Here is a 24,008-nt window from a genome sequence, read left to right as displayed (position 1 = left end):
CGGATTGGGCGGGTGACAAGGATGATAGGAAATCAACTTCCGGGGCTTGCCAATTCCTTGGTAGGTCCTTGGTGTGTTGGTCTTCTAAGAAGCAAAATTGTATATCTCTCTCCACCGCCGAAGCCGAATATGTTGCCGCCGCAAGTGGATGCACTCAATTGTTATGGATGAGGCAAACTTTAAAGGAATACGGTGTCATTTGTGACAAAGTGCCTCTATTATGTGACAATGAAAGTGCCATCAAGATTGCCTATAATCCGGTGCAACATTCAAGAACGAAGCATATTGAGATCCGGAATCATTTCATTAGGGATCATGTTGCCCGTGGTGATATTGAGCTTATCTATGTTCCAACCAAAGATCAACTTGCCGATATATTCACGAAGCCTCTTGATGAAGCAAGGTTCTCTTATTTGAGGAATGAGCTAAATATCATTGATTCAAGGAGTATAGCTTGACCATCTTGCAAACACACCTTTGTCTCAAAACTTTATTTGGTTTAGATGTGGGCATGGAAATAGGGGGAGTGCGGTTTAAATTATTGAGCTATCCCTCCCCCATAATGCCAACATTAAGAAATCATTCTCCTTATATCATATGTTGATATGTGAGCTTCAATGATGAGTAATGGCTTGGACCCAAGATATATCTTCGCGGTGCCATGCCATAACACTCATATATGGTGGCCTAGGCCACCGCACTCTTCTTTGTGAAGAGTTGGAGTAATTTGGGACTTTATTGGACTTCATTTGACTATCTCTTGTTCTTATGGGAAATCACTCATGTTTGGTCTTCATTTGCAATATTTTGCAAATATGAGTGATATTGTACCATCAACAGTGTGCTCTTTCCATCCTAAGCCCCACCTTTCCTAAAAGAAACCATTTCTATCTACATACACTAAAACTCTGTTGTTTTTGAGGGTTTTCGGGCTGTGGGCAGCTTCGGCGGCACTGCCGGTGCCTTCTCACCGGCACTGCCGGTGGCACCGGCACTGCCGGCCTCGACTGGGCGGCACTGCCGCTGTTGCGGTGGGATAAGTTGAGGGCCCGCAGGGGGAGTTAGGGCATTGCCTCTTTCTCCCCCATCGTGCGGTTCTCTCCTCTCACCCAACCCCAGCCGCCGCCGCCGTCGCTCCCGCACTCCGGCCGTCGTCCCGGACCTCCCTCCTCCTCTGGTCGGTGGATCCGGGCAGGGCCCTCTCTCCTCCATGGCTTCCTCCTCCGGTTAGCTTCCTCTCCTCTCTCTCCCTCTCTAGAATGGGTTGACCTCTCTAGAAGAAAGAAGGATGGATGAATCTCTCCGATAGTTTTGCCATAGAGGTGGATGATCTTGTGCATTGTGCTGTGAAAACTTGAGGAACAATGGTTGAGTCTAGAACAGATCTGGTGTGTTTTCATGTTGACCGGCACTGCCGCCCCTGTCTCACCGGCACTGCCGGTAGGGCCGGCACTGCCGCCCATACCACCCCGGCACTGCCGGTGCAGCTGTTTCCAGATCATTTTAGCTTCTTCTCTTGTATCTTGAACATTTCATTCACCATGTTTTGATCATCATAATTGCTTTGTTTTAGTGTACCTTATCATATGCTCCTCCTATCCATTGCTCTCACAGGTGCAGGTGGTTCTCATCGCTCTAGCTCGGGCAAACGGGCGGTACCTAGTGACTTTGAAGCCGAAATCCTACCTATGAAGAAGTCATCTCGTCGGGAGAAGAATTCCGCTCCGGCTGAACCTCGAGCTAACCTCATCCGGAGGTTGAGAGGCATGCCCGTTGGGAAGTGGCCAGATAATGAGTATGCTCGGCTGCGTCAGACCAACATCTACACCTCTCCCAAGGCCACCAATTGCTCTGAGCTGTTCTGGACTAAGTATCAAGAGAAGACTTTTGATGATCTCTATGCAAATGCCACCTATAAAGTTGCTCCTATGCATCACATCAACTTTGCTCACATGGATAGACACGCCAACTACTTTGCTGAAGCTCGAGATATTTGTGAGCAGTTTGGTCTTTTTCCTCTGATGAAGTTTCAACATCCTTACTGTGTGGATGTGATTGGGCAATTCTTTGCCACAGTTTATGTTGACAATGATGATGCCAAGACTATGACTTGGATGACAGAAGGTCGCATGTTGCATGGCACTTGGGACCAATTTGCAGCTTGTCTTGGTTATCCGGTGCTCACTGGCAATGAAGATGGATATTTTAGAGCCCACAACACTCCCAAGCCCATTGAGAAGGCTCTCCTTGCTGATCTTTATCTTGAAGGAGAAGTGGTATATGGTTCTCGAAATTCCTTCGTCCGGTGTATGACATCCTTCTCCGCATTTACCGAGAGGTCCTTAATCCCAAGGTTGGTTGCGTTGATCAGATCTATGGGTACCTTGGGAACTTGTTATTTCTCTCTCACCAGCACCGTGACATTGGTATGCAGCTTGATGTGATGGACTTTCTGTGGAATGAGTTTTGGGCATGCATTATAGCTCGCAAGGCTCCTGTTTTTGCTCCCTACTTCATGTTCTTCATATGCTCTCGTTGGGACAATGCTGGATATGGCAAACTCTCTGATGAGGTTACTCTTCTACCTCACAAGGCCAAGGATCTCAAGGTCAAGACTCATGCTAATCCTCCTCGTCTTCCCAATGATGAGGAGTCTGCCCAAGAAGACTCTGATATGGAGTATGCTCCCCCTGCTGACAATGGTTGGGTTGCTCGTATAGAGGCCAAGTTGGCCAAGATGTTCTGTCTCAAGTCTGACATCAACAGGCGTCAGTATCAAGCTCATAGGGAGCGGAAAATGGACAGGAGGAACACAAAGCTCATCATGCGCAAGTTGGATATTCCTGTTGAGAGTGGATCTGAGGAGGTCATCACTCCTGAAGAAGAATGGCTCTCTAAGCATGGCAATGTGACTGAATTTGAACAGCTTGGGCTTCCCGGTCCTTCTCGCCGTCGGCGCCCCCCTAGTGATGATGTTGAGCCCGCCGAGTCTGATGATGATGAAGATACGGAGGAATCCTCCGAGGATGATTGAGTTTTCATGGGACGATGTAGCATCGCTTCTTTTCTCCTTTTTGGTGTCTTGATGCCAAAGGGGGAGAAGAAGGTCTAGTAGGACTTGCACGGGATTTGCTAGGGTTTGAGGGCACAAGCATTTGCTTTTTATCATTCCGTTAAAGCTTGTGTCCTCCGTTTACCGTCTATGTTTATGTTGAACCTTATCTTGTGTTTTATGTGTTCTATGTGTGGTGAGCAAGACCTTTTAGTGAGTGAACTATTGCTATGGTCTTCGGTATTCTATATGGTTGAGAGTATTGTCATGAATTGGTATGATCATCTTATATCTCATATTGTCTATGGATTTATCTACTTGAAATGATCATGGGACTCTTGTTCATGAAATTGAGACTATTGTCTTGTATTGTTGAGGATGTCAGTATGCAAGGGTATGATCTTAACATCTCAACTTTTATCTTTTTCCATACATTATCTATCATATACATATTATGAGCATTGTGCTTTCTACCTTGAAAGTTGGAGTTGCTCCATACCTAATGTGTGCATCAATATTCTTGCACTAAATTTCTCGCATGCACACATCTAGGGGGAGTTTCTCTCTTATGTCAAGCACAATGATATTCTTGCTCTATTCTTTGCAAAATCCCGGTATTGTCATCAAACACCAAAAAGGGGAGATTGAAAGAACATTTCATGATCTCTAAGTTTTGTGTGTTTGTTAACAACACCGGTGACAATTTAACCGTGTGCTAAGTGGTTTACGGTTATGGAAAAGATACCACGGAAAATCTCGACCCACTCAAAAAGGAAGAAAAGAAAAAAAGGAAGAAGCTGAAACCTGGCCCGGCCGGCACTGCCGGCAACACTGGGCCGACACTGCCGGTGTGTACACCCCGGCACTGCCGGCGTTTTCGGCCCGGCACTGCCGGCCTGTCTGTCGACCTGCAGTTTCAGAAAAGTGGCCGGCACTGCCGGCGTCTCAAGGCCGGCACTGCCGGCGTTTCACCTCCAACGGGCAGAAAAGTGGGTGGGGTATAAATACCCCCCTTCACCTACCTTGGAAGGTTGCTCAAACCCTAAGATCTTCATCCTCCATTGCTGAGCCACCAAGAACACCAAAATAGCCGGATCTCCTCCCTCAACCACCCAAATCACTTGTGCTTTGGAGAATCGAAGGAGAAGACCCCGATCTACATCCTCACCGAAGCGTTTTTCATTTCCCCCTCATATGCTTGAGGGCCCCCTTGCTAGTGTTCCTCTTTGGATCCCTAGTTGATTTGTGTTGATGTATTGTTGTTGATTGTTGTGTTGTAACAGATTTGGGAGCCTCCAATTCGGTTGTGGATGTGTGCCCCAAGAACCTTGTAAAGGCCCGGTTTCCGCCTCGAGGAAATCCCTTAGTGGAAGTGGGCTAGGCCTTTGTGGCGTTGCTCACCGGAGATCTGAGTGAAGCCTTCGTGGCTGTTGGTTTGGCTTTCGTAGCAACCACACTCCTCCAAACGTAGACGTACCTTCTTGCAAAGGAAGGGAACTACGGGAATCATCTCCGTGTCATCGCGTGCTCCACTCTCGGTTACCTCTATCCCATTCTATCTCCTATATATTGCGTAGCTATATCTTGCTTAGTTGATAACCTTGTCATATAGGTAAATTCACTTAGTTGCATATCTAGAGAATTTACCTTTGTGTCAAGCCTAAATTGAAAAAGAACTAAAAATTGGGTAGCACCTATTCACCCCCCCCCTCTAGGTGCGGCATACGATCCTTTCAGGCGGAGGCAGCGACAGCGGATGCGGCCAACTCTATGGCCAGGAGAGTCCTGTGAGATTCCTCTCTGGCCGAGGCTCTCGAACGCCGCAGGCGGCAGGATGAGATGTCCGATCACCGGTGTGCGTGGCGCGCGGAGTGCGTGAAGCGCTCGCGCTTCGACGACGGCGCCGGCCCCTCCGGCGGCCAGTAGTAGGTCGCGCGACTGCGAGTAACCCAGGCCGTGGTAGGCCGCGCGACGACGAGTAGGTACGACCGTTGTAGTTTTATGTTAACTCGACTAACCATCTCTGTAAAGATGGTCCTTTTGGCCAATAGTAATGAAGAAATATTTTAGTTAGAGCATCTCTAACAGAGTCCGTAAACGGGCCAAAACTGGAAAATAATTGCCAGTTTACGGGTTCGGGCTGAAATTTGGCGCCGATCAGTGACCGTAAAATGGCCAAAACCGAAAAAAAAATTTCGGGCCGACACCGAAAACTCAAAACGGCGAACCGAACGCTCGATCCCTATCTAGGGCACGCTAAAATTTCAACTGACGCAACTCTCGCTCGCTCCTTCCCCGCGCCGCCACCACACTCCGCCGCCGCCGCCCCGCCAAAATGCACTAGCGATTGATTGGCCACGCACGAGGCTGATGGCTGACTATTCGTCTAACAGATCAATCTTGACTGACTACCATCATTATCATTAGAAAACTATTTCCATTAATATATGACTCAGTCATAGTATAGTAATCCGATGGTGCACACTACTCATCCAATCTCCGCCCACAGGATTTGGAAAGGATTTGGAAAGTGCGATTGAGAATTCTGCCGGATCAATGCGCAGGACGCACGATCTACAAACAACAATAGAGAGAGCCAACCAAGAACGAAAGAACCTGGAAACTTTTGATTGGCTGGGCTGAGGGCCTTGCTGTAATAAGCAACTGGGTGTTCACTTTGTAGGAGCACAGCACCCACACCTGTGCCACAAGCATCAGTCTCGATGCAGAATGGTTTGTGAAAATCTGGGAAATCAGTTCAGAAAAGGACTGATTGATAGACTGAATTTTACGGAGAAGAAAGGAATATTCACAGCATTCATCACTTCTATATTTTACTATGATTTTTCGAGCGTGTATAGAGCCTATCTAGCTCTATTTCCTAGTTTCTCCTTTAAGTTGTGAGGGCCAAAAAGAAAGAAGGCTCACACCATAATAATACATACCCTTTTTCCTCGATCGTCAAGGTCGTGGATTTGGATCGATTTCGATAAAAACAACTGGCACATCACATACGAGATGAAAAGTAGAGTTTAGACTCATTGAGAAAAGGAAACCAGTAACCTTCGTATTTCTTCCGCCGACATCGCTTTCTTATTCCTTTGAAAATATCTCTGGTGTGGGAGGGAATGGTTTCCTTGTAATTCCTCCTTCTATATAGACAAATATGGGTTGTCCTTCAATGCCTTCACGGGCTCTATCCCTGAAGAACTTGCAGATTTAGAAGCTATTGCCACATTTTTCGTTGAAGGACTTTCTAGTCATATTCCAAGGCAGAGATTGGAGATACTACGATTGGAGTGCAGTGACCGTACCCGAGATAGATCTGAACCGACGGTTGCGGAGAATAGAATAGGTACAACGGAAAATCATGGGAATAACGAGAGGGTACGTAGGGAACATGGCTGACCAAGCTCCTTTTTCTAACGATTGCTAAAATTCTTTACCTTCTCTTTCTATTCTATAAAAAGGCGAACATCTAATCTAGGCCCGGTCGCCTTTCTATGAAGGCGAGCAGCCCAGCCCCCTTGTTGAAATTTGGATATTAAGGAAGCCGTATTTCGCAATAGCAGCTCCGAGAAGCTGGGCTTAGGGTGCGCCTCCTGCGGTCGTTTCAGTGACTCAATTGGCTGGCTTCCCTCAGCTCAGACTGGTGTCGCCACCTCTCCCAGGACCGGAATGGCCCGAGCCTCGCATCCCGGAGGTAGCGTCGGTCTTCCCGCACCCTGCCCGCTGTTCCTCGCCCAACTCCGGCTGCCGCCCCACCGCCGCCGCCGCTCCGTCTGAATCGAGGATGAGCTCGGGCGACGAGTTCGATCTGTTGGATTCGTCGAGCTCCGACGATTCCGGCCTCGATGAGCTGCTCCAGGACGACGAGATGGAGGCCACCATGCTCCTCCTCTCCGTCAAGGACCTGGAGGACCGCGCGAAGCTGCTGAATCGGAGGCGCGGCTCCTTGTTTGGCCGGAACCACATCCAGCGGAATCGCCTCCTCGGCCACAAGCAGCTGATGGAGGACTACTTCACCGAGGTACCTACCTATCCTCCCCATCTGTTCCGTAGGAGGTATCGCATGCGGCGTAGCTTGTTCGTCCGAATGTTGGCACCCGAGTGGAACCCCAACGCAATCCGGATCGCATTGAAGCTTTCCTTGAAACACATTGGCAGATTGAGAATGCCAATACCCATGTCCAGCTCGTCTATGATCTGAAGATGCACCACTGGCAGCGACATGGCCGTCGCGATCCTACCATTCCATTCATTTGTTTGTCACATGTATCATTGTTGATACATTTGTGCATTTGTTCAATTTTCCCGAAGTTGTTGTAATTTGGTTGAGACATTTTACATTTGTTCAATTTTCCCAAAACTGTTGTAATAATTTGGTTCGGACAATTATTTATATGTTGTAATAATTTAGATGATTATTTGATTAATTATGATAGATTGTTGTATGTGTTGCATATGAATTCTATGAAAAACCCTGCCTTTACCGGTTCGAAACCCGCAGGCGCAGAACAGCGACTGTAACCAGAAACTGAAAAACATATGTTTTTCAGTTTTCGATACGGGCTCTGTTCTGCACCTGCCATTTTCCGGCCCGTAAACACTAGTTCGGTGCACTGAACTCGTGTTTTTCGGTTCGCGTTTTTACGGGTTCTGCTAGAGATGCTCTTACCTAGTCACTGCCGATCGGGCCCGGATGCAACCAATACGAACACTTTCTGCGACCGCGCAGCGTCCACGGAAACGAAAACCTGGCGCATATTTGAATCAGGTTTGCCACCGCGGACGGCTCGGTCACTTTGCGTCACCCCGCTGGAGCAGAGCTCAGACGCATTTTTGATCACGACGCAGCGTCTATTTGCGTCTCCCTGTTGGAGATGCCCTTATAAAAATCTAGTTTACCCGAAGAAGAAAATAAAAGAAGGTTGAAGAAAGAAGCTAAATCAAATGTCAGGATTTATCTAGAAAACTGTAAGACCATCTTTCAGCTGTCTCCCCGTATGATGTCCGACAATTGCTCTTTTAACGCCGTATTGGGGTATCAGCGTTGTGCTCGGGCCTGGGGCGCACGCGTGCGTGAGTCGCCCAGCCTAGCCCCGACACGTCCTCCCAATAGCCAGCTAATTTGATAGCAAGCATATTTTTAATCACACATTCAACATAAATAAATTAATAAGTTCAACAAAACAAGTTCATAATGTTACAAGTTCTGAATCATAATTTAAAGCATGGACTTGCTGCTACCAACAGAGCATGGACTTTAACAACCTTGGCAAACACATTTAAGCACTCTAAAACATTGATGTCATGTGACATCCATCCACTGAAGAAAGCATGCTAAATTTTCGGATCCTGGTCTGTCACTGCCTCAAATACTGCACTGCAAGTTTCTTTATGACCTTCTTCTTTTCCTAGAAAATGGATAGTTCTGACATGTCCAATGCATGGATCGATGCTTCCAAGCATCCCAGAAAATTATCTTGTTGCGTTTTGTGTCAGGTCCGAGCAGTGTCTTATGCATTGGGTGTTCTTAATTAAGTTGGTCCAAACACTGCCACCACGTCCCTGCAAAACACGAGCACCCAATGGATGTCGACAAGGCCATACGTAGATAGTCGTGTATCACCAGGAGCTCCATAAGCATCCTAAAACCAGCAATGCACCTCTGGGTTGAGAAAAAACTACCTTGACGGTATAGTCTTTCTTGCATATGAAGTAGTTGTCATACCCCTAATGCCATGACAATCTTTATGAATAGCTTCAGGTTCATCCTGAAATGGAGCCGAAATACCATCTCGGCGTGCAATGGATCGTCAGCGAAGTAGTATGCGCACATCATGCACTAGCCCTCCAACCTCTGCATCGGCTTGCTCTTGCGGCACCCCGGCTTCGAGACTCACCGTAGCTATGCATTCTGGGCGTACAAGGCTAGGATAGAAGTTAGGATCATCAAATGTTTGGCATCATCGGCGGCAACAATAGCTTTCTCCTCCATTAGAGCGGTGAACATCAGCTTGTCGTCCGAATCCATGGCCTAGGAAAATCCTCGAACACCTTGCCTACAAAATGGCCGCGGGGTGGTATCGGAATTGCGGTGGAAGCCAAAGGACAGCGGGACGGGACCGGTGGAAGGGGAGGATCGCTGCGGCGATACGACTTTTTTGTCGGCGTGCGAATGACGGAGGCAGAGATGTGCTGTTGGGGGTGACCTGGTGGTCGTGGGCGAATAAGAACGGGGTGGGGGATTTTTTCATTTATATCACCGATAGAGCTTGCCCGCTCACTTTTTAGCTCCATCCGGCGCCCCGCTCTCCCCCTGGGTTAGGTGCGGTCTAGGAGCGCCGGATGGAAAAATGGGTCGCACTGGATGAAATTGGGCTATAGGGGCTGGTTGGGAGAGATTTTCGTCTCTGGCGCCTCCATAGGCTGTTGGGTGGGGTGGGGGCTATAGGGGGCGGCTAGAGATGTTGTGAAGACCAGATATACAACTTTCTTTTTTTCAAGCCGTGGTTTCGCCATTTTTTGTGAGATTGCTTCAGTTTCTAACTCTTGTGTCCAAATCTTGTTGGTGCATCCAAGATTTGCGTGTATTTTGATGTATGATATCCTGTAGTGCCCTATATAGAAGAATTAATTATACGAGTACATTTGATAGTAGTGGAAAAGGATTTGTGTCCCTCTATGCAGATTTGCTACTGATGCAATTGTGTGAGAACTCCTCTCCCTTCCATAGACACCTTTTATGGTCAGAAAGAGCTTCTTTCCCAAGGAAAGACACTCAATTGTCCCTCCATATCATGTTTCATGCATATGTTGTTCTTCCGATACAAGAAACGATTAGCGAGTTAGTATAAACTAATACTAAAGTTTACATTAATTTCGCTACGTATTTTCATATCAAGTTCAAGAATGTTCTGATCTTCATTTAAGGGTTAACGGATGTGTCTAGATTTCCCAACACGGAAAAAGGAAAAAAAGAATCCAACATAAATTGAAGAATTAGCTTATTTGGTTGGCAGATAAAGCCTCATATCGATGTCACCAGCTCACAAAATCGTCTAGGATCACTGCTTCCCCGTGGCATTGGGGGAGGCGTGAAAACTGGACCGCCGCTTATCAAATTATTGATAGGTCTCTCAAATGCATGCAGCAAGGCATATTATCAACTGCCATGGTACGATCGTCCAAAAAGAACTACTGAAATCCTTTTTTGGGAAGAAAAGAATTGCTGAAATTTGATCATCGGAGATGCGTCAACGAGTAGAGATTTCCTCATTTTCCCCATCCAACTCTTGGCTCGCTGGCCTCACAGAGCTAGCGGCTGGAAACAAAACATTGCATCGCACATTCTCATGTAGAGAGCAAAAGAAAAAATCTAGAACGGAACATATACTATTGGAACACCAATCCAATCTAGGCATTACAATATGGCATATCAGAATGCATTCAAATACAAAATACTGGAAAATGTGCGGTTCATAGGGTGTTAGGTGGGATCCACGTAAATCCCACCTGTGGTGTAATTTGATTTTCCTAGTGTAAATTTTGTCTCAAATTTCACTAGAAAAACTAAATTGCACTGCAAGTGGGAATGAGGCGGGATCCCAGTTGACATCTTAGACATCTATATCTTGACACAGATACGTCATGACAGCTTGGCCCAGGTGGAATGATCAATCTGTCCACATGAAAGGTCACACAACTCACAGAAATACCAGGGTTAAAATGTCCTGTAGAAAAAGCTAGCCAGCTAATACATTGTCAAAAGAAAAGAGATCTTTCAGTATTAGGGCAAACAGCCTGGTAAGGGAACTTGTTAGCAACATTAACTACTGTCAAAGAGTGGCTGGAAGTTTTAGCTTGGCCACACTACTTTCCTTAATATTCACCGTCGATACCAGCAGGCATGTCCGATTGAAATTAGATGAGCTAGCTACAATTTCACCTGTCAGTGAGCGCTCCACAACAACTTTGCGTTAAGATGCACCATAAATGTCACATCAAGGAAACCTGCATTGTATATACTCAATATCATTAGAGCGACAGTTGTTGGAAACACAGCACCATGATTAATTCAGCATCACATATGCAGTCATCGTATAATCCATGCACGGAAAAACATTGAAACATGAATCAAGATCGGTTTGGTACAGCAAGTGATCAGGATAATACAAATTACTTCAGAAAAGCAATCCTGTATAGTATAAACCAATACTCTGGTAAATCAAAGTACATCCGTTAAAATAATATTATAGTGCACAAAAGTGAAGGTTGAATCAGTAACTCTTAAAGCTCCCCTGACAAAACTTTTGGAAATTTGAGTAACTGTGCAAAGGTGATCCTGTGTCAGTCCCTATATCCGCTATATTAAGTGGTCCATGATTGGAAGAAAAAAATCCCTTTTGTATAGTATACACTGGAGCTACATGCGATGATGCAAAACCAAGAAATAATGAGCAAAGGTACCTGATGAGCTGCTATTTACACAAGTTGCCTTATTACTTCGAGAGAGGGGAATCTGTCAGATAACTATTGGCAATATATCGTCCTATCTATCTGAGGAGGTATAGGTTTTATCTCAGTTCCAAGCTCCTGCTCAATCCGATACCTGCATCCAGAAAAACATTTTGTCATGACAGAAAAAGGGGTGATAGGAAAAAGATATAGCAGTATCGCAAAAAGTTGCGTACAAGTTAAAGCGGTCCTCATAGGTGATCAGATTCACAGCCAGGCCAAGGTGGCCAAATCTCCCAGATCTACCGACCTGCAAGTGAATTTTTTTTTGTTTTCAATGCAATCGCAAACACAAAATAAGTGGTGTAATACACTATGGTGCAAATTTTCCATAACAATTAACCATGGTCAGTGCATAGCAGTACAACATGATAGTAAGGATAGAACATTACACTCCTGAACTCCTGCTATGCAGGATGCATTCATATTTTGTCTACTAAAATGAAAAGGTATTCAACATCATCTTAGTATAGGAGTATTCAGCAAACAATATGCATCGTTACAACTCATAGTCATAACACCAAAATTTAGATGCATACCCTGTGGAGATAGGTTTCAGCGTTCTTGGGGAAATCAAAATTGATAACAACATTAACAGCTTGGATATCTATTCCCCTTGTAAAAAGATCTGCAAAAGAAAACACAAAAGGTTAGAATCAGGAGACCAAATGACCCATCCAGGTTGACAGAAAAATATGTCAAGAAACTAATACACCGTAATCACAAATAATGATTAATGAATGAAAATGCGAAAAGCAGTGATTCTTTAATGTTTTCCTACTTTAATACTATTGATTTATAAATGAAACACTATTCTAAGGTCCACTAAACATTTCTTCTATTAAATGCAAACAGATGAAATAATCACTAATGCATTTTGCATTGAGCATTTTAAGTCAGAACAGTTACCAATTCCCCAATCAAAAGAGCAATTAAGTAAACATTTGCAGTGTTCAGCAAGGACTAAATCAAGCCTAGAGTGAAAATGAAACTAAGCTAACCGAAAAGTCAAATACTAACTACATTTGCTGACTTCAACATGAACTGGGCTCCAAGAGGAAAAACATTTCATACACCTATTCTTTCTTCACTACAGAAGCTCCTATGGTATATGGACCACAAGCAAGCAAGTCATGAAAAGCCTGAACACTTTATCGCATTAAGACAATAAATAAATCCTGCAGTTCGGAAAGGTACAGATTCCAGAGCACTGAAGAAAACTAAATAGCTGTCCCTCAGTCAAAAAAGAAAGGCAGCACCTACAAAGGTAAAAGGTATAGTTCCATACCTGTACACACAAGGTTCCTGCACGCACCATTACGGAAATCATGGAATACTCTATTACGATGATCTTGCAGCATTTTAGCATGGATGTAGAAGCAAGAGTAACCAAGCTCTGTGATCTTCTTCGCCAGTAGTTCAACACGATTTACAGAGTTACAGAATATTATTGATTGATTAATTTGCAGCTGTATCAAAAAAAGATTTGGGAAACTTTGTCACATATTTTGATCAGACTCGCAAAATGTGGTAAACATGTAGGTATCAACTAGAAGAGTTCATGGAAAAACCTTGGAAAAAAGAGTATTCAGACAATGAACTTTCTGCCTTTCTTCAACAAAAGCATAGAACTGGGTAATTCCCTTCAATGTAAGTTCGTCCATAAGGTTAATAACATAGGGTTTAGGGAGATATTTGTCCTTGAAAGCCTTGACAGTCACAGGGAATGTTGCAGAGAACATTAAAATCTGTCGACTCGATGGAAGGTATCGAATTAACTGCTCCACAGAAGGTTGGAACTCGGGAGAAAGAAGCTTGTCTGCCTATAAGAAAAAACAATCTTGCTTGTAAGAACAGATTTTTATTTATGGACAAACCTACAGCGGCAGCACCAATGTAAATTAACCTCCTGAAATTGCCCTTTATTTAACAAATTTATATTACATACATAATATAAACGAGCTTAGATATACTCCCAGCTGATCAATTTTTTCCATTTCTATTTATCTGTGGTTCATAAAACTGTTTACAGAAGGAACTATAGTTAAGTAGCATTTGGTTACACGACTCAAGTTGGTCTGTCTTTGATCAGAAGCCCAGTTGATCATATTTTTCCATATCTATTTATCTGTGGTTCACTGTAATCACAAGGAACTATAGTTGAGTAGCCTTTGGTTACTTGACTCCAGTTGGTCTGTCTTTGATCAGAAGCCCCACTGAATTTCTTTGTCCAACATAAAAATGACTGGCTAGGCCCTTCCGTCAAAATGGACTGGAATTTATCCTTATGCCCCTTGGGAAATCGCTTAAGGCCCTTCTTGAGCACTACTCGGCCAGCAATTCTTCCACAGCATGCGGCAACCGCATACGGCAAGCAATTAATCACCACTGGCTCTGGCATGCACAACCCTCCTGTTCTCTCTTGTTCACTTGCCCTAAATAGAACCACACACCAATACAGATCTAAAGGCTGTGATCCGGACTTGCTACTGTAGACCTTGATTTCAATGACAAGGAACATGCCATAATGGTCACGGATTGGCAGGCCATGTCAGCAGACCTCGTCGATCGTCTTGAGGAGGTGTCAAGACCATGCACCATCATCTATGCACTCCATATTAAAAATCCAGAGAGGCAAGCCAGATCTCAGCTACCCCATCTGCCGAGGCTGCGGCGCTGTAACACCCCGGCCACCACCCGGCCAGGCCTTTTACCCACTCTAGGATCTTTAGACTGGCCCCACAGACCAACACTAGTCTTTTCCGGGCACTTTGTCCTCACTCGTGCGTATCAAGGATCAACTTCCTGGTTAGTCACCCATTCTCAAATCGCTCCAGGCCAAGCATGCTTAACCTGGAGGCTCTTTGGAGATGAGCTTCCGGAAAAGAAGTTGCAACTTGTTAGTATGAGTATTCTATCAATCCTATTAAGACCTGGGCAAGGATGTCACAGGCGCTCCCCTGTGTCAAAGTCAACGTCACACCTCTCTGCCTCCTTGGCTCCGTGCTATACTATGGCTTGGTGCAAGGTTTCTTTGTGCTTGGATGCTTCTAAAAGGTGGCTACCTCTCTCCTTAATCTAACTTTCGCCTTGATCAAACAATAGAGGAAGAGATCCAAATAGATTGCGGCAGAGGTAGAGGTGACAGACACAAACTCCCTCCCGGGTCACCACGCACGGGCGACTCCGGAGGCGACGCCCACCAAACCTTAGAGCCGCCGCCGGGATCCCCTCCTCCGGCCGCTGCCGCCGCCAGGGCCGGCGGTGGCGGCCACATCTGGCCGTCGAAGACGGCGGGCGCGCCCCGGCGGATCCCCTACGTGCGCAGGCGGGACGCCATGGGCGGCGCGGCGGGCAAGTGCGGTCGGCGGCGCGGGGGCTTCGCAGGCCCTGCGACGCACGGCGGAGATCCGGGGAGGGGTTGCGGAGCGGCGCCAAGGCGGAGGCCGGCGAGGCCTGCAGCGGAAGCTGGCGGCGGAGCGGAGCAGAGGCGCCGTCGGGAGGCTCTGGGCGCGGCCGGTGCGGGAGGTGGTGGCGCGGAGAAGCTCGGCCGGGGAGAGCCTCGACGAGCAGAGGTCCGGCGCGGTCTGCGTCGCCCGGCGGCGGAGAGCGGAGGCTGGAGTGCGGGTCCGATCTGGGCTTCCTGGGCCCGATCTGGGCCTGCTGGGCCGGGGCGAGCTGAACGTGGGTGGGCGCCTGGAGTGGGCGAGGTCCACTGCGGGCAGCGTTGCTCCGGCTGGAGGGGAGTGTGGAGGCTGCGGTGCCTGGCCGGGCTGGAGGGAGATGGAGGTTGACCGGATCTTAAGCTTTGCGGGGTGTGTCGGAGTGGTTTGCAGTTTTTTGCGACTTCATCGTTGAGGCACTGTGGCGGCAGCGGTGAGAGGCTCAAGGGCGCTCTGCCCATGCTCTAGGTTTTCGGAGATGGTCGATGACTCGGACGAAAGTCTTGCCCGGCTTGGGTCGGGCTGGTGGCGACGGCGCCCGTGGGCTTCGTTCCCCTCCTTGGAGGCGTCGCCGTGGAGTGTCGGCATCTCCCTACCCTGTTGGAGTTTGGTTGTCTTCGGGCGAAAGCCTCGATCCAATGCGGATCGGCACGATGGCGGCGTCGTCGACGTCGTGACTCTGTTGAGAGCTTCGTGCGAGAAGACACAGTGCAGAGGTCCCTTGCGGCTTTAATCCGGTGGCGCAGCGGTCCGCGGCAGTTCTCCAGGGCGCTATGCACGCCATTGCTGGCATGTTCTTGAGGACAACTTCTTGGGTCCGACCAAGTCCCGCCATTGATCTCCTTCGGATGGTGCGTCGACAAGGAAGGCCTTTTCGGAGTTGTTCATCTACGGAGGTGCCTGGCGTCGGTCGAGACGTGGCCTGGTTTCTTTGCTTAGGACAGGTGCTTTGTGTTGTGGTTGTTTGGTCTGTAGCCGGTGTTGTGTGGGGTTACGCTCGTTGCTTGTAGCGAGTGGTGCCGTTCTTGAAACCTCTGCCTTCTATAAAGATATGGTACGCTTTTGGCGTACTCTCGAAAAAAAAAGAGGTGACAGACACAACCTAAGAGATCTGTGGACAGTAAATTCTCTTGGGAGACCTCCCTCACGTATTTCAGCAGTACCTAGCAGGGAGCGCAGCTAAACATGGGCAAAATCGTGTTCTCATATGCTCCTAGCCTCCTAGGATGAATATGTAAATTGATTTTGTAAAAATTCCCTGTCGGGAATGTAGGACAAATCATCAAGTGGACAGCTGACTGCAGGGCATGATAAAATGCAGACCAAGTTTGGGTATATTATCAAAGGTTTGTCAACCTCAAGATATATCATCGATTCTCTCCATGTAAAAAGGCAATTTCTTAATCCAGTTAGTTTTGGAATGGGGAAGTGATAATGTGCCCCATGGCCAAGCAGGAGAAATGATAATATGTCGATGACCAAGCAACAGATCTGCTAGTAATACATTTCTGTTTCATTTTCCTTCTGTGAAATGTTGGGTTTTGTAAAATAGATAATAAAAGGAACACTGGCACAATGCCATACCAAAAAAAGTCCTTTAGAAAAGATCTAGTGTGTATTGTTACTTTAAAACAGCAAGCAATGCAAAACTGCAACAAGTCCTAAAATACCTCATCCATAATAAGCATTGAACAGTCCTTCAGAATGCAAATGCCTTTCTTTGTAAGGTCCAAAACACGACCAGGCGTCCCAACAAGTAAATGAACAGGTTGATAAAGACGGACGATATCATCCTTTAGGCTTGTTCCTCCAGTAGTGACCATGACTTGAATCTTCAGGTGCTTCCCAAGTTCTTTGCAGACTTGTGACGTTTGCAAAGCCAGTTCCCTCGTGGGGACCAATATAACAACTGAACATAAGACACAAAAGGTTAGAGGTGTATGGTCACTTCAAACATGCTTACGTTATATCGTTCATCGTCGTATAATATTTATGAAGTTCCTGGTCCAGAAGAAACCTTGAATAGCATTTTTGTCTTGATCAATCTTTTCTAGCGCTGGTATACAAAATGCGGCAGTCTTGCCAGTTCCATTTTTTGCTCTTGCAAGAATGTTGCTGCCGGTTAGTGCAATAGGAATGCTTTCTTCTTGGATAGGAGAAGGTCTTTCAAATCCTTTCTCATATATGCCCATAAGAAGTTCACGCTTCAGAAAATAGTCTTCAAATTCATTCCCCTTAGTAGCAGTGACATCCTGGCGGAGAGAAAAGTGAAACAGAAGACACAAGTTTAGCAGGTAAATGAGAAATTTAAGAAACAAATACAATGATGCAACAGCAAGATAAACTAAACTAGTCTTTTAACTCATCGAACAAGGTGTTCTGGAGAAGAATGTAGTACAGTCTTTTTGAACATTCTGAAAGGAAACTTAAGTTCTCCACATGCATCGTGCTGTTCTGTGGCTATTGAGGGCATCAAACCATATGATGGACTCAAAGCAACATGGAGAGTAAATGACAAAAAACTACCACAATTGTGCCGGTCGTGTCACATAACTACCACGTGATCGTTTTGTCACATAACTACCATTTTTGGGGCATGGTCGTGACAAAGAGCACTGATTTTCCAATTTGCGCGTTTTAATCCAGTTTCCGCCAGCTGGGACCCACTGTCAGATCCTACGTGGCAAAAACCAATTACTTGTTTATGCTCATTTTACAAAAGACCCCCTACTTTCCTTTCCCAAAAGCAATCAACTCCCAATCAGCATCTTCCTCGTTCCTGGCCGCCGTCCGAGCACGAGCTCCTCCATCTCATCGACCTCGGCTTCCTCCCTGACGACGGGGGGGGGGCGGCGAAGCTAGGGGCGGGGCGTGCGGCGACGGGCGAGCAGGGCGGGAAGGCAGGAAGGCGGGATGCGCGTCGGCGGGAAGGCGCGCTGCTGCCGGCACGGCGCGCGAGGCAGGCGGACACGACGAGCGGGCGCGCTGCTGCAGGAGGGGCACGCGCGCAGCGGCGGGCAGGCGCGCCGCTGCAGGTGGGGCGCGCAACAGCTGGCAGGCGGGAAGAGCTGCAGGTGGGGCGCGCGCGACGGCGGCGGCCGGCGCAGCCGGCGCGTGGCCGCAGCGCGGGCGGGGGCGCAACGGTGAGGCCGGCCGTGCGGTGGCAGGCGGGCAGACGCGCAGCGGTCCGGTGGGGCCCGTCGTGCGTAGGCGTTCCTCGGCATCCTCGGCCGCGTCCCGCCGGCCGATGTGGAGGCCGCGCTGACCATCTGCGACGTTGGCTCCACGGCAGAGGCCCGAGTTCGCCGTTGCCCGCGCCCAAGCTCGCCGCCCCGCGTCCTAGGCGGCGCGTCCATCTCCTGCAGCGTCGGATGGGCCACGCCCACTCGGACGGGAGGAGAGGAGAGATGTGGCGTTGACCTCCTGGGCAGTAGCATTTGAGGATTTTTTTTCTTCCTTTATCTATTTCTAAATTTTTATGTCAGGAATTGGACCTGTGTGTGATATAAAAATAGTTTCTGAGGTTATTTTTGCAAGATGATACTAATAGTTAGGTTTTCACCTGCCACGTGGGCCTGACATGTGGGTCTGAATAGTCAGAAAACTGTTTAACATGTCTAACTAGTGAAATTAGTGCTCTCCGTCACGATCATGCCCCAAAAGTGGTAGTCATGTGACAAAGTGATCACGTTCGGTAGTTTCGTGACACGGCAGCCTCAATTGTGGTAGTTTTTTGTCATTTACTCCAACATGGAAGATTGAAATCTACAGCAGGATGTCGCAAATAATAATTACTATGATGATTTTCCTTTGTGTGTCGAACTGGAATATACTCTTTCCGTCCCATAATATAAGATGTTATTACCACCAATATAGGAGTATATTGGTTGTCATAACTTATATTATGGAACGGATGGAGTAGAACTTAAAAAGTGAAAAAGGGTAGCCTCCCAAGAGCCAAGAAAAAACCAAGTAGGACTGGCTTGTTCTAAATTGAGAGCGCCATCAGCATCATGTTTTTTCCTTTGATGAGCAATACCGAATCTTCTAATACTGAGATCTGACTGCAACGAGCATGGACATCAAGACTATTACCCAAACCTAGTTCTCTTTGAAACTTGAGATAGCCAGTATGTTAAAAAAAACCTTGTAAGACGTCAATAGCTCAGTCAAATATATAACATTGTGTCCCAAATATTTACAAGAAAGAGAGCTTGTATGGCACTGACATGACAAAAGGAAATATTGTTATAAAAGGTACCTCTGTCTGATAGCGTGTATCTGGAGGTGGGAGTTTCAATTGGGCCTTCCAGTCTTGCGAACTACAAAAGGATATACTCAATCCCTTAGTACCATTTTCCAGTATATATCATTTACGTGTGAAGAACATGGAACAGTGGCAATTTTCTACTTAAAGGATCTTTGTAGATAACTCTGTTAGCAACTTCCAGAAAAAAAAATCCAGGATATCCATTTCAACAGACCATTTTATAGGACTTTCCAACCACTAAATTGCAAAATGCAGCATCCAAGCAAAATCCGTAGCATTGATTAAGAAACTTATTGGACACATAAATCATCTGTGTGGCCGTTATCATGGACCACAAAATAGCTATTTCTACCCATGAGTATCGTAAGCACTTACAAGCTCTAGTTCACTCAATGCCAGGCCCTGCTCAATGCAGCAGCCCTGCAGCATATTCAGTAAACAACATCCACAGCTACATATAGTCTCCAAAATATGCACAAGAGCATGTTCTTTTAGTTGTTCAGCAGTCACCTCAAAACAGTCAATCAAACAAAATTACTTCAGGATACATGTTCTGTGAAGATGTCATAATTGGAATTTAGATCAATATGGAATGCCAGGCAATACACATAATTCATGCTTAGAGACTGTAATTCCCTTAACCAGGAGACTAGTAGTTTTAGTCCACTGAAAACACAGAAACACTCACAGCGTTACCACCAAAAGTACGCCCCAAATTGCAGTTAGAATTTCAGCCTATCTAACTCTCATTAATCCATATCAAATTGATATGCTAGTCCCTGGCACCTAGCAAGTACTATACAGCTATCCAATTCCAAGAATCACATAAATACAGATACAGCAACGTCTTGAACCGATAAAAAAAAAAGAGGCAGCAAGCCTTTCCGCGCCTCTCTTACCTCAAATCGACGTCATCCGCAGCAGGCGGCGACTGCTGCTCGCTGGCTCTGGAGGTGCCCGCGGCCTCGCCAGCGATCTGATTCCGCCCAAGCCACTGCTGATGCTGAAGCTGCTGGTTGTGGTGCTGCGAGTGCCGCTGCATGTACTGCTGCAGGTGCCCCTGCGGCTGCTGCTGCGGCGGCTGCTGGTGATGCTGCTGCATCGGTGGCTGGCCACGGCCGTAGAAATTAGGGTTCCCGCCGCGGCCGTTGCCGATGCCGGGAGGGAACCTCGCCCGCTGATCCATCGCTCAAGGTGCCTCGAATCTTCTACGAGAGCGAACAAGAACGGTTGTGCGACGGGAAGAGAGCTCTGGGCAGCGAATAGATCCGGCCGGCCGCTATGATTTCGAGGGACGACTCGAGAGGCTTTGGTCGCTAGAATTGGGGAATTTTGGGGGCGATTTCTGAACTTTCTCCCTACGTTTCTTGCGAGGGAGAGGCTGGGAGCCTGGGACAAACAGGGACGACGGTGGAGTGGTGGGATTCGCAGGAGCTAAAATCACGAGGCTGACCCTGCAAAACTCACATTTTGCCATTTGCCTTGATTTTACATTTTTTACTTGTATTTCCGTTACTTTGCCAAGTTTTTTCTTAATACAGGAGAAAGGCCTAGACTGAAATTAAGACTCACGAGCTAAACAAAGTAAGCTCGCAACTCGACTTAGCTCAACTCAAAATCATTGATTAATAACTCGAGCCAGGTTTATTGTCCAATCTATTCCTCATCTTGCCTGCTGATGAGGTGCAATTGTTGTTTTTGAAGGATCTGTTGGTTAATTTTGGAAATGCCACAGGACTAAAAGTCAACTATGATAAATCAAATTTGATTCCCATCAATATTTCTGAAGAGAGGTTACAGATACTCATGCAGGCCCTTCAATGTCAAAAAGGCTCTTTGCCTTTCACATACCTTGGGTTGCCCTTAAGCACAACCAAACCTGCAAAAGAATTCTTCATGCCTCTCCTTCAGACTGCCCAGAGAAGGCTTTCTGACTGTTCAATGTACCTCAGTTATGGAGATAAGCTCAGATTGGTGAATTCTGTTTTATCCTCTCTGCCAACATTCTATATGAGTACTCTCAGATTATATCAATGGGTAATTAAGGAATTTGATAAATATAGAAGACATCTTTGGAGAATGAAAGACTTAGAAGAACATGGCCAGCCTTTGGCTGCATGGGAGATGGTGTGTAAACCTAAGGACCAAGGAGGACTAGGAGTGGTGAATTTATCCACTCAAAATAATTGCTTGCTTATGAAGCATCTACATAAATTTTATAATAAAGCCAATCTGCCTTGGGTGAAGCTTCTATGGGAAGTCTACTATGCTAATGCTTTGCCTCCATCTAGGTTCAGAGATATTTCCTCCTGGTGAAGGGATTGCTTGAAGAGTTTGTCAGATTTTAAGAGTTTGGCTAAGTGTTCAGTTGGAGCAGGATCATCTGTGCTGCTATGGACAGATTTCTGGAGTACTATGCCTATAAATATGCAGCTTCCACATCTGTATTCCTTTACAGTTAATGATGCGGTTTCAGTTCATCAGGCAAAAAATTTAGAGCAACTGTCAGAGCTGTTCCATCTACCTTTGTCCATTGAAGCTTTTGCTCAGTTTTAAACTCTCCAAGATTTCTTGATCAATCTTCCTGACAGTTCTGATTCTGATTCTTGGGAGGTTTTTGGAAGCATTACAAATTTCAAAGTCTCTAAGGCATATAAGCACTTTGTTGGTCAGCATTTGGTTTGTCTTGTGATCAAAAAGCTCTGGAAAACGTGCTGTCATTCTAAGCACAAAGTTTTCTTCTGGCTGCTACTGCAAGATAGGTTAAATACAAGATAGCTGTTGCAAAGAAAGAAATGTTTCCTGCCTGACTATTCTTGTGCCATGTGTGGGTCTTTACAGCTAGAATCAAGAACTCATTTGTTCTTCACCTGTCCTTTTGCCTTCATGTGCTGGCAATATATTTATCCAGGATGGAATATTCCTCAGAATTCAGGACAACCCTCTTATCATACAGAGGTTATTGGCTCACTCTCTGTTGCTATTGGAAAGTCATTCTCTTTGGACATTATTATCCTTGGCTGTTGGTCCATCTGGAGAACTCGAAATGATTTCCTTTTCAAGGACCTTACTCCCAATATATATAGACGCAAGAAATTATTCAAGGAGGAGTTTGATACGTCTCAAACGTATCTATAATTTCTTATGTTCCATGCTACTTTTATGATGATACTCACATGTTTTATACACATTATATGTCATATTTATGCGTTTTCCGGAACTAACCTATTGACGAGATGCCGAAGGGCCGCTTGTCGTTTTCTCGTTGTTTTTGGTTCCAGAAATCCTAGTAAGGAAATATTCTCGAATCGAACGAAATCAATGCCCAAGCATCCTATTTTTCCACGAAGCTTCCGGAACACCCGAGAGCTACCGCAGGGGAGCCCCGGTGGGCCCGGATGATAGGCGGCGCGGCCGTGGCCCGGGCCGCGCCCCCTATTGTGTCACCACCTCGTCAGCCCTCCGACTCCGCCTCTTCGCCTATATAAAGGTCCCTGACCTAAATCTTCGATACGAAAAAGCCACGGTACGAGAAACCTTCCGCAGCCGCCGCCATCGCGAAGCCAAGATCCGGGGGACAGGAGTCTCCGTTCCGGCACGCCGCCGGGACGGGAAGTGCCCCGGAAGGCATCTCCATCGACACCACCGCCATCTTCATCACCGCTGTTGTCTCCCATGAGGAGGGAGTAGTTCTTCATCGAGGCTCGGGTCAGTACGGTAGCTATGTGGTTAATCTCTCTCCTATGTACTTCAATCCAATGATCTCATGAGCTGCCTTGCATGATTGAGATTCATATGAGTTTTGTATCACTATTCATCTATGTGCTACTCTTGTGATGTTATTAAAGTAGTCTATTCCTCCTTCACGGTGTAATGGTGACAGTGTGTGCATCGTGTAGTACTTGGCGTACGCTATGATCATAATCTCTTGTAGGTTATGGAGTTAATTATTACTATGATAGTATTGATGTGATTTATTCCCCCTTCGTAGTGTGATGGTGACAGTGTGCATGCTATGTTAGTACTCGGTTTAAATTGCAAAGATCTATTATGCTCTAAAGGTTACTTAAATATGAATGTCGAATGTTGTGGAGCTTGTTAACTCCGGCATTGAGGTGCTCTTGTAGCCCTACACAACGAATGGTGTTCATTATCAAACAAGAGTATATGTAGCACAAAGGAAGAGAACTTATTTATTTATGTGATCAATGTTGAGAGTGTCCACTAGTGAAAGTATGATCCCTAGGCCTTGTTTCCAAATACCGCAATCATCGCTTGTTTACCGTTTTACCGCATCTTTACTTCCTTCAATATTACTACCATCAATCGCACGCCAGCAAGCACTTTTCTCGCGCCGTTACTACTCGCTCATATTCATTCATACCACCTGTATTTTACTATCTCTTCGTCGAACTAGTGCACCTATACATCCGACAAGTGTATTAGGTGTGTTGGGGACACAAGAGACTTCTTGTATCGTGATTGCAGTGGTTGCTTGAGAGGGATATCTTTGACCTCTTCCTCCCCGAGTTCGATAAACCTTGGGTGATCCACTTAAGGGAAACTTGCTCGCTGTTCTACAAACCTCTCGCTCTTGGAGGCCCAACACCGTCTACAAGAATAGAAGCACCCGTAGACATCAAGCACTTTTCCAGGCGCCGTTGCCGGGAGGAAAGGTAAACGGCACTCACATTTCGGACCCCGGCAACGAAGCACTTTTCCG

General features: G+C 46.4%; 1 protein-coding gene across 1 annotated transcript; it reads right to left on the bottom strand.

Annotated features, from left to right (window-relative positions):
* Positions 1-10,429: 10,429 nt before the first annotated feature.
* On the bottom strand, positions 10,430-20,666 carry LOC124675337 (DEAD-box ATP-dependent RNA helicase 6-like). Its single transcript, XM_047211408.1, has 10 exons — positions 20,185-20,666; positions 19,277-19,337; positions 17,033-17,267; positions 16,686-16,924; positions 13,144-13,395; positions 12,861-13,041; positions 12,112-12,200; positions 11,749-11,822; positions 11,525-11,666; positions 10,430-11,068 (listed from the first exon to the last, which is right to left on the bottom strand). Exons 1-9 carry the CDS (start codon positions 20,469-20,471, stop codon positions 11,588-11,590), a joined length of 1,497 nt encoding a protein of 498 aa, XP_047067364.1. The 5' UTR covers positions 20,472-20,666; the 3' UTR covers positions 10,430-11,068; positions 11,525-11,587.
* Between the last annotated feature and the right edge of the window lie 3,342 nt (positions 20,667-24,008).

The sequence above is a fragment of the Lolium rigidum genome, chromosome 7 (genome assembly GCF_022539505.1).
Source record: "Lolium rigidum isolate FL_2022 chromosome 7, APGP_CSIRO_Lrig_0.1, whole genome shotgun sequence".
NCBI classification, from domain to species: domain Eukaryota; kingdom Viridiplantae; phylum Streptophyta; class Magnoliopsida; order Poales; family Poaceae; genus Lolium; species Lolium rigidum.
This window is presented reverse-complemented; position numbering and strand designations above follow the sequence as displayed.

Excerpts from the sequence above, each read along its gene's own strand:
- LOC124675337 (XM_047211408.1), bottom strand. The coding sequence starts at position 20,471 with ATGGATCAGCGGGCGAGGTTCCCTCCCGGCATCGGCAACGGCCGCGGC. Across the intron at positions 19,338-20,184 it reads GCGGATGACGTCGATTTGAG|TTCGCAAGACTGGAAGGCCC; the intron begins GTAAGAGAGGCG and ends ATCCTTTTGTAG. Across the intron at positions 13,396-16,685 it reads CAATGCTTATTATGGATGAG|GCAGACAAGCTTCTTTCTCC; the intron begins GTATTTTAGGAC and ends TTTTTCTTATAG.